This window comes from Lissotriton helveticus, chromosome 1_1 (assembly GCF_964261635.1).
Source record: "Lissotriton helveticus chromosome 1_1, aLisHel1.1, whole genome shotgun sequence".
In the NCBI taxonomy this organism is placed as follows: domain Eukaryota; kingdom Metazoa; phylum Chordata; class Amphibia; order Caudata; family Salamandridae; genus Lissotriton; species Lissotriton helveticus.
Genome location: NC_136057.1, coordinates 1,454,567,866 through 1,454,581,179, shown reverse-complemented (window position 1 = coordinate 1,454,581,179; position 13,314 = coordinate 1,454,567,866). Strand labels below are relative to the sequence as shown.

Below are 13,314 nucleotides of genomic sequence, written 5' to 3'. Positions count from 1 at the left end.
TGACTCAGAAGAGCCTTGGTACACTATCACCTGACAGAAATGACATTATTATTATAAAGTGCTGTAGGTGTCCACAGTTACAGGGTGGACAAACAGTGTGGGCGTGTTATTGGCTAGTGGGCCTTGGAGTAAAGAATTAGTACTTACCTATAAGAATAATATTGCAGTTTGATGATCTAGATGTCTATGCTTTGCAGTATCCTGCCATCTAGTGCGTGGAGCTGGAACGGTCCTTCAGTTTTTAAAGAAAAGCTGGTGGGTGTCAACCCAATGGCACAAACCCCTTTGTTGATCTGCATAATGCTACTTAATGCAGCACCAACTTTAGCTGTCTTCATGTTTAATCCTCACCTAGCAAACAGATCAGGCTTCGTAATCCGTTTGAGGGAGAGAGGGTTGAGGCAAGGCTCAATACATTTTCAAGAATGGCCTCTCCCATATGTTCCTCTTGCCTTGCGTGTGGATCAATGCAGCTTTAGCAGGCAAAAGGCAAAATGCACGTTCAAGGCCCCGCGTGGCTACACTGAATAATTCTTCTAATCACAAACTAACTAAAAATTACTTGAGTGCCTGCTCTCCACTTTTTTTTAATTTGCCTACGGTGTTCAAATGAAATACCTACTCGATAACATATAACAATGTCTAATGCACCACACAATTCATCTGTTATATTCAGTTTCTGTGCGTGTCAGATAACTAATCTCCCTTTATTCACTGTTGGAGTATTCTGAAACATTCTCCTGGCATCTAGAGTACATGGGTTTCTTTCCTCTAGTATTTGTAATTTAAGAAAGAAAATGCTGTTAAAGCAATTCAACGACGTAAAGACTGTTGTAGAGTGTAGTAGATTTGTTCGCAGACATAGTCCACAATTCAACGACCATCCTTCACATTACAGATATAAAAAAACATTGGTATAGTGGTGCTATCAAGCACTTCAAAAGTAAAGTAAGGCTGTTCTATCAAAGATACATCCATCCTTTGTAGTTATAAATGTTTCCTGTTCAAACTGGTCAATTATGTTTTAAAACAAATTGATTTCCAGTGTTCCAAATTACCTCAAAAATAGGGACATGGTTTCCCGCCTACCGTATTCCTCCCTGGGGGCTTTTGGACACTGGAGTGCGAACAGTGGTGGTTGAGTACAAACGCTACTGAAAGCTGGGAAAAACCGAGGCCTTAGACGTCTGCAGCAGCGAAGTTCCCCCTTTTGCGCACTGCGCAGCCTGGCAGCAGTGGTGACAGACTGACGGCAAAACTGAATGTGGCGACTGGCTGCGATAACTCAGGGCGTTTAGTCTCCAGTGTGATAGTATGGATGGTGATAGTTGCTTAGGCTGGAGGGATGAGGCTGGGCATGCACGAAGGAGAACGTCTAGTGGAGAGATATGGCTTAATCGGGATGTGCCTGGGAGTGAGACGGAGAAACAACTCTGGGGCATTATTGCATTTTGTGTGGCCGGTAGGAGAAATCTGGATGATTTGCTGAGTCTGGGAATTGAAGCATTTCGAAATAGGTGCCTTTGTGGCGAGTTAAGGCCTGGATGCATGTTGCCTGATAAGTATGGAAGATAAACATAGGAACAAGGAAGATTTTTAAAAGCACAGGGGGAAAGCACAGCGCAAAGGCAACAACACTTCATCTATGCTGGAGCCAGAGCTCACTCATGGAGAAAAAAGGCGGCTGCGCACTATTAACTCCTTCCACAGAAATAGCAGAAAAGACAGCAAACAACAGAAAGCAGGTAATGTTGTGGACTGCAACATGGAGGATCTGAGGAACAGGGTAGCAGCAGTGGACAAAAAGCAAAAATCCACAAAGAGGTTGAAAAGCCTGGAAGCAGATGGGTGCCTCATCTGAGATTGGGTCTGACCTGCATTCTTTTAAAAAGAACAGGCTTTGGGACGTAAGCTGTTGATGTGCCTTTGAAATATTTACAATTCGTACAGGTTGGCTTATTATGTCTGATTGCTGCACATCAACTGCCAGTGTACTCCTAAAAACTTAATGTGGTATCCTCAACAAAACCTTCTTTTAGAAATAGGCAACATTTACGTTTTTCATTAGGTTTACATCACAACCCAAAGGCATGAAACACCATCAACTGTTATTGACAGTTATCCTTACGCTTTCACCGGAGCTCAGGACACTTGGATCCTCGGAGAAACTGAAAGTATTCTCTGGGGTATCAGTTAAATGTTTTAGAAGGGGTGTCGTTACATACGTGGCTAATGCCAATGCTCATATTAGTCTGTCTTTTGAAATAAAATGTAAAGAGCAAGTCGACATCCAACCACTAAATAGTAGAATAATACAAAACATTTGTGTTTTTTTAAACCCATGCCATTCACAAAAGGGACAGGTGGCAGTTAAGAAGAAACCCATCAAAAAGAAAAGGATCAATTTGTCAGTGTCAGCTTTGTGGGGCTCATATCAGTTATGGCAGTGCACAAGACCCTATAACAGAAGAAAGGGCGATACTCCCATTGTGTTAGTGACATGTGTGTGTGGCAGACAGGTAAGTGTAGCTGCAGGCAGTATACTGCAAACCAAGAATGTCCATTTCTGCTTCTTCAGGGCCAGGGACAACCCAGATTTTGAAGCTGATCAAGAGGTAAAGTTAAAAATATTTAGCATTATGTTACTGGTATTGTGTAGTGCACATGTGGCCTCTTAGCAACTGTGTGCTGTACTGGTGTGCTTTGATGCATTCTTCTGGACTGTTGGAGTGTTCAATATTGCACAATCTGGGCGGCCTCTCTCATTGGCTCAAGGAAGTGGTAGAGCTCAGATTTGGCATGCAGGTGTGTTCAGGTACCCTTTATACCGTTAAGAAAGAGGCTGGCTGTACCAACTCTGATACAGTGAGTCAGCTGTATAAAGCCAAAAATGCCAAAGAAAAATGTTTGTACCTACTACATATAGCTTTATGGCAATCAATGAAGTTTGTGTTAAAAAAAAAAAAAGAAAGAGGCTGGCTGTGGGAGAGTGGCAATCCTAGAGCCGAGGTGTGGTATTGAGAGCAACAGGTTTCTAGATGAAGATGATAGCATGGTTTCCATTCGATCGAGCAATCTTCATGGGGGAAGGGGCTGAAAGGGGAGTACGAAATGGCATGCTGTGCCTCAAGCAAGCAACTTGAAGGTATGTTGCAAGCTGAGAGGGGGTTGTTAAGGATCATTTGTAGTTGTCAAAAAAGACAGAACTTGCAAGCCAAATACGACTACTAAGTGGGTTGAAGTGCGTTCTGAAAAGTAAGTAGAACAGAGTGCAACTATGTGGCACTCTGCAGCAGCGCGGATCAAGCTGTGAAGCAGACAAGAATAAGGAAGAATATAGTGAACACAACCATGTGGGGGGATGAAACAGTTTGGATGGCTCGATTTCTCAATCTCGTATAGGGAAGTTGACGCGTTAAGACCGGGTGTTTAACTGTGTTGAAGTCTGGCAAGGAGTGTAAGTGATGCAGCTTCACCAGAGTCTTGCATGTATTTTGAAGGTGGACCATTTAGAGGACAGAGCAGCAGCCAAGTCTCTTGCTGGTTGAATGTCTTTCGAAGCAGAATCAAATAAGTCTGGGGTTTCAAGCAATTGGAGCACCAGCCAGCTTAACACTTGCCTAGTGGTCATCCTAAAACACTGGCCGGAAAACAGGGTTTAATGACTGAAAGAATGATTGAACAAAAGGAAGTGTAAGGCAACATTTAATAATGTAACTTGATAGCATGGGATGAAATGTATGAGAATTCAGGACAAGGGGGAGCACAGAAACATTTTACCAAATAAGTAAGCATTTCGGAAAAATTCATAATAACAGCCTAGAAAGAAACAGGACAGGACTTCCATGGTATGAACATAGGGCTGGAGGACAGGGAATAGCCATGTGGAAAGTCCAAGGGATAGATGCGAGGGAGACCCATCTCTGGTTAGAGGTAATGAAACCCTGGGAAGCCAAAATCTGTCAGGGGGACAGATCGACGGGGATGCCAGTTAAGGAAGATCAGCACATTATCCCTACCCACCCAACATGGCATGGCCCACTCATAAGATGAGGGAAATGAGCATGGAGAACTCAACTCTGAAGAATTGTTTCTTGTCAGGAAAAAAGAGCAGCCAATTCTCTGTTATGAGGATACTGGTTGCCAACAAAAGGAGCAGTTATCATCACAGTGGACTTTGATTTATTGTTAATGGCCAATGTAAAGAGGCATACAAATAGCGGACTATTCACAGAACTCATGCGATGGACATTCACACCCACAGTCTTTGCAGTCATGAGAAATTGAGGGAGGAGGGGTATCAGAACAAATAAGGTACAAGAGTGCAAACAATTTAGTAGTCCTCAGGACAAAGCGGCACATCCAGCCAGAGCTGAACCAGAGGGGGGAGGGGGGTAGAGAGGGGGCAATGCTGAGCGGCTACTTACCTCGCTCCTGGTGTCAGGAGGGGGTTCTTGAGGGGTGAGGCACGCGTGTGCAACCTTGATTACATGTTCCAGCTTCCGGGGCTGCTCCTCCACCTTTGCTGCCAGAAAGAGGGCTGCAGGCGCCACGGACTTGGGAAGAAAAATGGTTAAACAAAGAGGTAGATGAGAAAACAGCTTAATTTACAGGTGCTCTGTTTATGAGGGCTGCTAAAGTGGACTGTATTCACGGAGCTGGGCAATGCCAGAGGCAACCCGGCAAATAAGGAGACAGTGGTTGCCAGGGTGAACTCAAAATATAAAAAGCCAGCAGCAAGGGGCCACTTTCCTTATAGAGACCCAATGTTTTATAGGGAGCAGGTAGCTACCAGATGTGCACGTTTTCTATGGAGCTTGCAGTTGCCCGAGGTTTCATATATGGAAAGCAAAGTGCAACCAAACGTGAACTCTTTGCATAAGGAGTTGGCACCAGCCAAAGGTACACATGGCCTGTAAGATGTACTGTTCTTGGCAGCACTATTTTAAGTAACTGGCAGCTACCCAAGGTGATTTAGTTATGAGATGCCAGAAACTGCAAGCGTGAATTCTTTAGATACTGATCTACGACTTACCAGATGTACCATTTAAAGTGGCTGCGAGAGCTACAGTGCACTTTTTAGCATGCCCATGGTGGTCGAAAATGCTACTTTCTTTATAGAGACCAACAGGTCCAGAAACTGGCAAATGTTGTGTCTATAGGAGGCACCGTCCAGCTGAGTTACTCAGTTTATAAAGCAACACCTGTAAAACCTGCTAGGATTGCTATTCACAGGCCAGGGGTTGCCAGAAGTGCACTTTTCATTAGAGCCCAGAAACAAGCAAGTGCAGCAGAGCTCTTGACACTATTTTCTTCAGACAAACAAGTTAATGCAATAAGACGATACAGACATAAGAACATGCAGAATTAAACAATAATATAATACATTCATAGAAGGGATATTCTTGAATTCTCCAAACAAAGCATCCACAGGTTGCTGATACTTCTTGCTAAACAAATCTATCACAAAAGTTGAAAGAGGTTCTTTTTCAGCAGTTTATAAATGTTCTTGTCCCAGGGACTAAACTTGCAGGAAAACCTTGGTAAATTGGCCAGTACGCAGATACTAAACCCAAATACACATAAATCCACAGCCCTCGTGACTCACCCAAAGTCAGACTCAGGAATGATTAGTCTGATTATGCATAGTAAAAACAAACAGGAGTCCTTGGCATAAGCTACATTTAATATAGAATTTCTCAAAACAGCAAATAGGTACTTCTGAGTAAAGGCACACAAACAGTACCTTCTTTTTGCAGCACTCTAGGAGGTGTGTCAACAAGTGTCCCAACCTAGAACCCCACAGAATAATGTGCCACACATGAGATAGTACTAAAGAATCACACTTACATTTCTGTGGAAGCGAGTGAAGGACTGCACCATGAAAAAGCGATGCATGTATACGATGGCAGTGTTGATCGTCAGCTGAGAGCTAGTGGCAACAATTAAGGTTAAATGCAAGGTAAAGAAACAAGCAGAAGAACATGTCAATGGGAAGTAAGATTGAAGCGCCAACACCAGACGTGCATTGATTGACTAAAGGATCTATATTTGTGGTTGTCAATAGTGAACCAAAACGGCCACTTTTTGGAGTGTGTGCCTGCTGCTCCATGGTGCAATTAATCAAGCTTTCAAAACAGAACTGCCTCCCTCTAACTGTTGCCTAAGGAGAAAAGTTCGGAAACACGTTTCTGTTTAATGACTTAAAACCTACTACTGACTCAAACTGCTGTTCCACTGAGCCTTAAAACTATGTGTACTATTAACATTTCATTGTGATCACGTACACAAGATGTTAGCTCAAAAAATACGTTTAACAATGCAGACACTACCTTCAGTTCTAACAAGCACAAAAAAAGCCTTGGCCACCATTTACACTGAGGCTTCCAGGAACTGGACTTGACCAAAAGGCAAGATTTCACCAGAAGATATCTGCAGGTTGACATCCAAAAACTACTCTGCACTAGAATACGCACTGACCACTCCAGTTTGCTTTGAGAAAGCTCTACCTAAGGTCAAATGAAAACAAAGACCTTCTTAACTAAGTAAGAGTCACACGTCTTTAAGCCAGAAGCGAGACAAAGATGTTCTACTCATGGTCAATTGATGTTCAGATCAATAACTAATAAGATCGAATCAACAGAGATAAAATTCTACGTCTAAGATTAATCAAAGAAAAAAGCAGTATCTTTCAACAATTGGAGAAAATGGTCCTCCACCAAAGGTAAAACGAATAAAAACTCCTTTCACTTAAAATCAACCAGAGTACAAGCCTTTGTCTATGTTTTTTTTAAACTTTATTTTTAGATTTCTTAACCTGTTAACCGCGGCGCAAATTCCACTGCGGTGCGGGCGTTCCATTAGGTGGGCGGGGCTGCGCCGGCCAACGGTTGTGCGCACCACCAGGGAGGTAGTGCTCGCGTCGGCGGCCAACGAGAGTACGGAACAGGTTAAATACAAAAGAAGCATATATGCGTATTTGTTCACTTGTGAATTGTCATACGTTGTCACGATAAATCAATACCCGCTGCAAAAATACTGTCATGGTCTTATTCGTCAGGTAGGTAAAAACTGTAACATCAGCATAACATTTTTAAACATGAGAGACCCTCACAGACACTCTCCCGTCCGTTCAGAAACCCCAGCAGTAGTGTCATACATTTAATTGCGGTTACATATCTGGATAGGTCATGTCCACCTGCCATGCAATAAGGTGATAGGCAATGCAAGGATAGGTTTACCCCACTCCCTCCGGAATTATGCCCTGTTCCAGCTGGGAGCCGGATACCTGGCGTATGCTCTTTATCTATGGTTAACGACTTAAAGAGCCACAAAACCTAGAACCAAAAAAGAAACTTATAACACTAAACACAGATTAAAATGAAGTGAGAAAGAGACCCCAACCACCCGAGGTCAACTGTGAAAAACGACAGATGCTAAATAACTTGAAAAAATGTCATACTTTTTAAGCTTCCTCTGCCCAAGCCATAAAAAGGCTCAGGTAGCCAATTTCAACTGAGGAAAGGGCCAGTCTCCAAGTTTCAATTGAGGAAAAAAGGACCTGCGAAACAAGGTCAACTGAAAACAAAGTATCAGTATTTAAGGTCAATTGGGAAAAAAATTATAGCCTATATTGAAGTGAGAGGAACACCCCATCAAATGAATGACCTTGCACTGACTGTAAACTGATCCACAACACAAATCAGGAGAAAAGGACACACTGTGTAAGGACCAATGAGGAAAAGAGGTTCCCTGACTAGGGTTGACTAAGAAAAAAGAATAGTCTGTTCTAAATACATTTTCTATGCCAGTCTGTAGAGAATTGTTGGGCACAGGTAGCAAAACCTAGTAAAAACCATAAGTGTGCTTTTAACAATGACTTGCTTCTCTTAATCTTGCTTTTTAACCCGGATCCAGATTTGATTTGTCGAATAATTTGTTACATTCTAACAGCTACACGATTAGCATATTCATGTTTATAACAGCCTCAGATGGAGCTCTGAACCAACACTAACAACCAAGTCACTGAAGGCATTAGGATTCTTCTAAGTGGTGTGCGTACACCCTGGGTGAGGGAAAACAAGTCACAGGTCAATTATCACGCTGCCATGGTGATCTGTCCTTGGTCACGAACCCAGGTCGACCTTTCTATTACAATGTGCATTGTGGTGCAGCCTGCAAGTTAGGTTTGGTACAGTTGGAAGTAGTTGAGTCTACTAAAAGTCAACTCCCGCAACCAGAGACTAATGGCAACTGAGAAAAAAGGTCCCGCCCTGAAAACAAAGCCTTTAGTGAATGGTCAACATGTTACATTTTTTACTACACGAACAGAAAATATATATCTCTGGGTGCCAATGACGAACCAATGCTGAAATGTCTAAATTTAAACCTCATCACCTCCCAGACAGACCAAACTACACAGAAATGTATCAGGTATGCACTAGGAAAAGATGTTAGGGACTTGCTGAAAATCGCAGTGATTTGTCACCTTGTCATGGAAAAAGAGGGCTCTCTAAAAACTACATGGTAAAGTTTTAATCAAGGTAAGAAACTTAGGGGGATATTTACAAGGAAGTGGCAGAGAGAGGCGTTAGCACAAGGCACCACACATGGAACAAGAAAAGACGAGGAGAAATAATGCACTTCTCCTTGTTACGCCAAGTTAAGACCAGGTTTCCCCTGGTCTTAATTTTGGTGGTGTCTCTTATGTATTCTACCCTTGTACACAGGGGGTGGCGTAAAAAATAAAAATGAGTGTTGCGGTGGAACGTCCACCGCAACACCCACTGCCCACCCCTTTCACACTAACCATAGCGTGAAAGGGGGGCCTTATTTACAAGGCAATGTTAAGCCACGTTAAGTGGCTTTAATCTGCCTTGTAAATAAGGCTAAGCCCCTATCGCCACCACAACTTCGGTAAAAGAGACACTGTGGTGGCGATAGGGGCTTGTACATATGCCCCCTAGTTTGAAGAGTCATGCTGCCTATGCAAATGGCAGTTTGTTTAAAAAGAAAAGATGTGCTGTGAATTACCCTAGTCCTAATCCAGTAAAACAGCTAATCTCATCACTCCCTACATCTTTATTCTGTGCCGTAACGCTCAACAATTCATTCAACCTCATAACTTACCCCATCCTGCTACGCATCTTCACACTAACTGTAATGCTAATCACATCACTTACCATATCCCAACATTGACAGAGCCCCCCCCCCCCCCATCTACAGCCTCAGTTCTTTACTAATCCTTACCTCCAAATCTAACTCTAAACTTTTACCATTGTTAAACCAATTTAGGTTTATATTTTCGAACTTTTGGTTAACACCTGGGAGCATCTGTACAAGCCCCTCTCGCCATCACAACGTCACTTTCATTGACATTGTGGTGGTGATAGGGGCCTCACCTTATTCACAAGGCAGCGTTAAGCCACTTAACATGAATTAAAGCTGCTGTGTAAATAAGGCCCTCTTTCACACTATGCTCAGCGTGAAACGGGTGGGCAGTGGGTGTTGCGGTGGGCGTGCCACAGCAACACCCATTGTTTTTAACGCTGCCCCCCTATTAACAAGGGCAGCGTAAATAGGAGGCAGCGCCAAAATTAAGACCAGGAAAAACCTGGTCTTAAGTTGGCAAAACGAGGAAAATGCTTTATTTCTCCCCGTTATTGCTTTTTCCATTTGTGCTGCCTTGCAGCATGGAAAACGCAAAATGCCTTGGATTGTTTATGTGTTGGAAGGTGACCCATACTGCACATAAACAATCATTAAAACAAATGACATTTTGTAACTTCCATATGTGTTGTATTAAGCTGCCCACATAGAAGTGACAAAATGGCATTTCAGGATTGTTTATGTGCAGGAAGGGACACTTTCCTACACATAAACAATCCTCTACCTGCACGCAGACACCCTTGCACTATAGTGGGGTACCTGTGTTGGCGCTACACTGCTAAGTGTAGCACCAGCGCAGGGGAAAACGTAAGGCTGTACCATATCCTTGTAAATATGGTGCAGCCATGCGTTTCTGAAGTAGCGGAGTGAGCTGTTAAGCCATGACGGCTAACGCCTCACTCCGCCACTTCCTTGTACATATGCCCCCTCGTTTTTTCAAATTTTTAAGTATTGACATTCGTTTTTGTAACTACTTTATTCCAACTTTACAGTAAATACCACTGATGACATGCATGTGGCACTCTTAACAAATAAATACCATGACCTGAATGTAAACATGTTTTTCTATTTACATTGAGTGGTGTATCCAACCATTCACTGCACTCAAGACATGTACTGCATGCAAATCACTGTTTATCCGTGCCGCTCTTAATTTAAATACTTATTGCACTGCTCTTCGATACTCACTGAACAAGCATACACGAAAGGGACATCAGGCAAAACCTGTAGAGCAGAGTTATTGCTGATAGGTTTACCCACCACTGAAAACGCCCATAACACAAATTTATATTGTACTTCAATATCGAACCACTTCTAAAGATTGCTACCAGCAGAGAAATATCATCTAATTCAAGGTCCCCACTCCCATTCTCCTTTCATGTCTGCACCCACCACTGGCGTTCCTATCCCAACCGCAACACCCTCACTAGATACATATTTAACAGCCTCGATTTATGGTACTGAAACACGATGTTTCTAATGGGGTGTTTCCTATTACAAATTGATGCATTATGTGAGCTTTAATATTGGTTTGATTACAGTGGTAAAATACAGCAGATGATTACAGAAAAGCACAGGACTCGAAACATAGCCTAATACGAAGCGGCAGTCCGATGCCATAAGCATGTCCTACTTTAGACCACAAGTGAACGTTGCTTTATGTATAAAACGCTGACATATTTGGCGTGGTGCCTTTTGCCTCATCGCATTACATTGCGTGCGACAATGAGCATCAATCAGTTCGCTGCAGAATAAAAACACTGGACACTAGTTGATAAAAAATTGTATTAAGATGGGTCACCATTTGCGCTGTATTAAACAAACGGGCTGTTTTATTTGTATTCTTCACTGCATGCAAAGGTAGACAGCACAAGGTCTTCAGGGTTCAAGAGAGGGTACGAGTAACAGGCACCAATGTGTTGATCACATATGATCGATGATGTGGGTTAAGTGCTGCCACAAACCCAACAGCAGTTAGAAAGAGTGATTGAGTGAATAGCTTTACAAGTACTGGGAGAATAGGGAGGGTTTACCTGCAGCCCGGTCCCTGCACTAGTTGTGTCTGCGTCATGTTGTGGTTGGAAAGATAGGCCGTTTATAAGAGAGCCTTAGGAATTTGCCGGTATATAATTTAGTTTAGACGCATTAGCTAGTACAGATGGCAAGGGTACAGGATAGGAAGTGGTAGTTGGGGCGCGCCGTGGTGCTGGGCATCAGTCGATGGAGCGGAATGTTGATCAGAAGTGGAGCGTGCGTTGGAGGCTATGATTGAATGCACAGCAGAAACCCCTAAAGATGGAGGCAGGAGAGAAGATCCTGCATCTATAGAGACCCTGCTGGTAAAAGATTAGTTTAGCATGATGGTCTCGATGATTATGGCAGACATGTGGTATTCAACAAAGTACTATCGGATGGGGCTGTTGGTGGCAGCAGCGGAGGACAGGGCCCACCTGCTGGCGGGCGTGCGAGATGACAAGAAACGAATTTAAGCTGGGGGGATTAGTACTAAGAACAGTGGCGTAAACTCCGAGTATGTGGTAGCAGGTACGAACAAGTCGAACAGGGTCATCCATGTGGTGAGAAGACTCGTGGGTGAATATGGCCCTGGTGCGGGCCCAGCAGGTCCCCTGAAGGATACACGTTGAGCCGCTGGCCCATGTCCTGCAGTAAATTGGCAGCCTGCTGCCGGTAGCCCAGCTCTTTATCAGCGTCGAGCCCTGCTCGGCGGGACGGGCTCTGTTGTAGCTGCTCCCGGCTGTAATACCAACGGCTACCCTCCATCTTGAGACCGGAGCACAGCGCATGCCCACATCGCGCACGCCTGTGCACTTCCGGCTCAGAGCGGATAGCCTCTACTACCGTTTCCGGCCCAGAGAGCCCGGCATGCGTGTTTACTTCCGTCTTGGAGGACCTTTTTTGACGGACCTCTTCCGGCGCAGGAACAGATGATGTAAACACAGTTTGAACGCGCACATTAGCGTCTTCTCTGAATGCCACTTCCTGAAGCCGGTGGTTAGTCCTTTTCTCAGTTTTGTTTTTTTTACAAAACGAAAAGACATGGCATTGTAGTGAGGAAGACGCGGAGTCTCTTGAACGGGTTCAATAATTTATTTGAGAAGCCATAATAAATTGCGATCTTCCTTTCGCCAGTCAAGCTCAACTGGCGAGAGTAGAATTAAACTTTTTCTAGCTTATGCGTTAATAATTTTCAATTCAATTAAGGAAATAGAGGCGAGGGTTATGATTCTCTTTTTTTTACTACAAAATTTCAGCAGCCAATCACAGTAAAATAAATTAAAAACTACATTACCCATGTGTCCCTCTACCTCCCACATCACATGCTCCAATAATATGCGAGTCACTCGTATACATATAGAAGCCACCATTTTGTGTTCTCTTTTTGAGATAAGACCATAAGTACAGAATATTCCAGCTTTATTCATAACAAGTTCAAAGGTAAAAGCAAAAAATCGCAGCAACAATACTACAACTCCCATGAACCACAGGGAGTAACCATGGTCACCAATAGTCGAATCCAGTAACAGTCTGATAGTCTATACAAGACAGAACATGCTGTAAACCTTCCTCTTTTTTCTCTGCTACTATGTCGCCTTTCCATTCCTTCCTGACTACTGTTAGTGGGGCATTCTGGCATAGGGTTGCTTATTTTGAAATATACTATTGGAGTGTTTTTGATATCTCATTAGCGAGCACTTGCATCTCTCTTTAGGCTGTAGTTTGGTCTCCCGCGCGGCAGGCAAACAGCGGACGCGTAGCGCTTAGAGAGATAGAGCGGTCTCCCGCTGTGTGCCTCCTCGCCTGACACCCTGGAGGCAGTAAGACTGCAGGGTCTGACCCAGTACTCATTATTGTGTGGTGAATCACCGCGGGTGCGGCACGAGTGGTAGGAGTGCCACCTTGAAAGTAATTTTCTACCCTATCACCATATCAGAGCGCCAGCGAGGGGTCTGTCCTTTAGAACTCACTCAGTGCTTGCTGGTGCTCTCACCCTTAAACAAAATGCAGTCCCAAAGGAACCATGACTATTCACCCTTATGTGCCTTTGAGGAGGTTTGGCCCCACCAGCGACACCTTCCTGCAGAGGTGGACGTGCTTACCCAGGCTATATCTCAGGCGCTTGCTCCT

At 43.7% G+C, this 13,314-nt stretch overlaps 1 protein-coding gene across 2 annotated transcripts in view; it reads right to left on the bottom strand.

Annotated features, from left to right (window-relative positions):
• CCNT1 (cyclin T1) overlaps positions 1-12,045 on the bottom strand; it is a 69,905-nt gene extending 57,860 nt beyond the window's left edge. Inside the window, exons 1-3 of one of the 2 annotated variants that reach the window (XM_078685921.1) lie at positions 11,807-12,045; positions 5,851-5,932; positions 4,428-4,556 (exon numbers count right to left, since the gene is read on the bottom strand). In XM_078685921.1, the coding sequence (XP_078542047.1) occupies positions 4,428-4,556; positions 5,851-5,932; positions 11,807-11,949 (354 nt within the window). In that variant the 5' untranslated portion in view covers positions 11,950-12,045. The remainder of the gene's footprint in view (positions 1-4,427; positions 4,557-5,850; positions 5,933-11,806) is intronic. The other variant, XM_078685916.1, reaches the window with a different exon arrangement.
• Between the last annotated feature and the right edge of the window lie 1,269 nt (positions 12,046-13,314).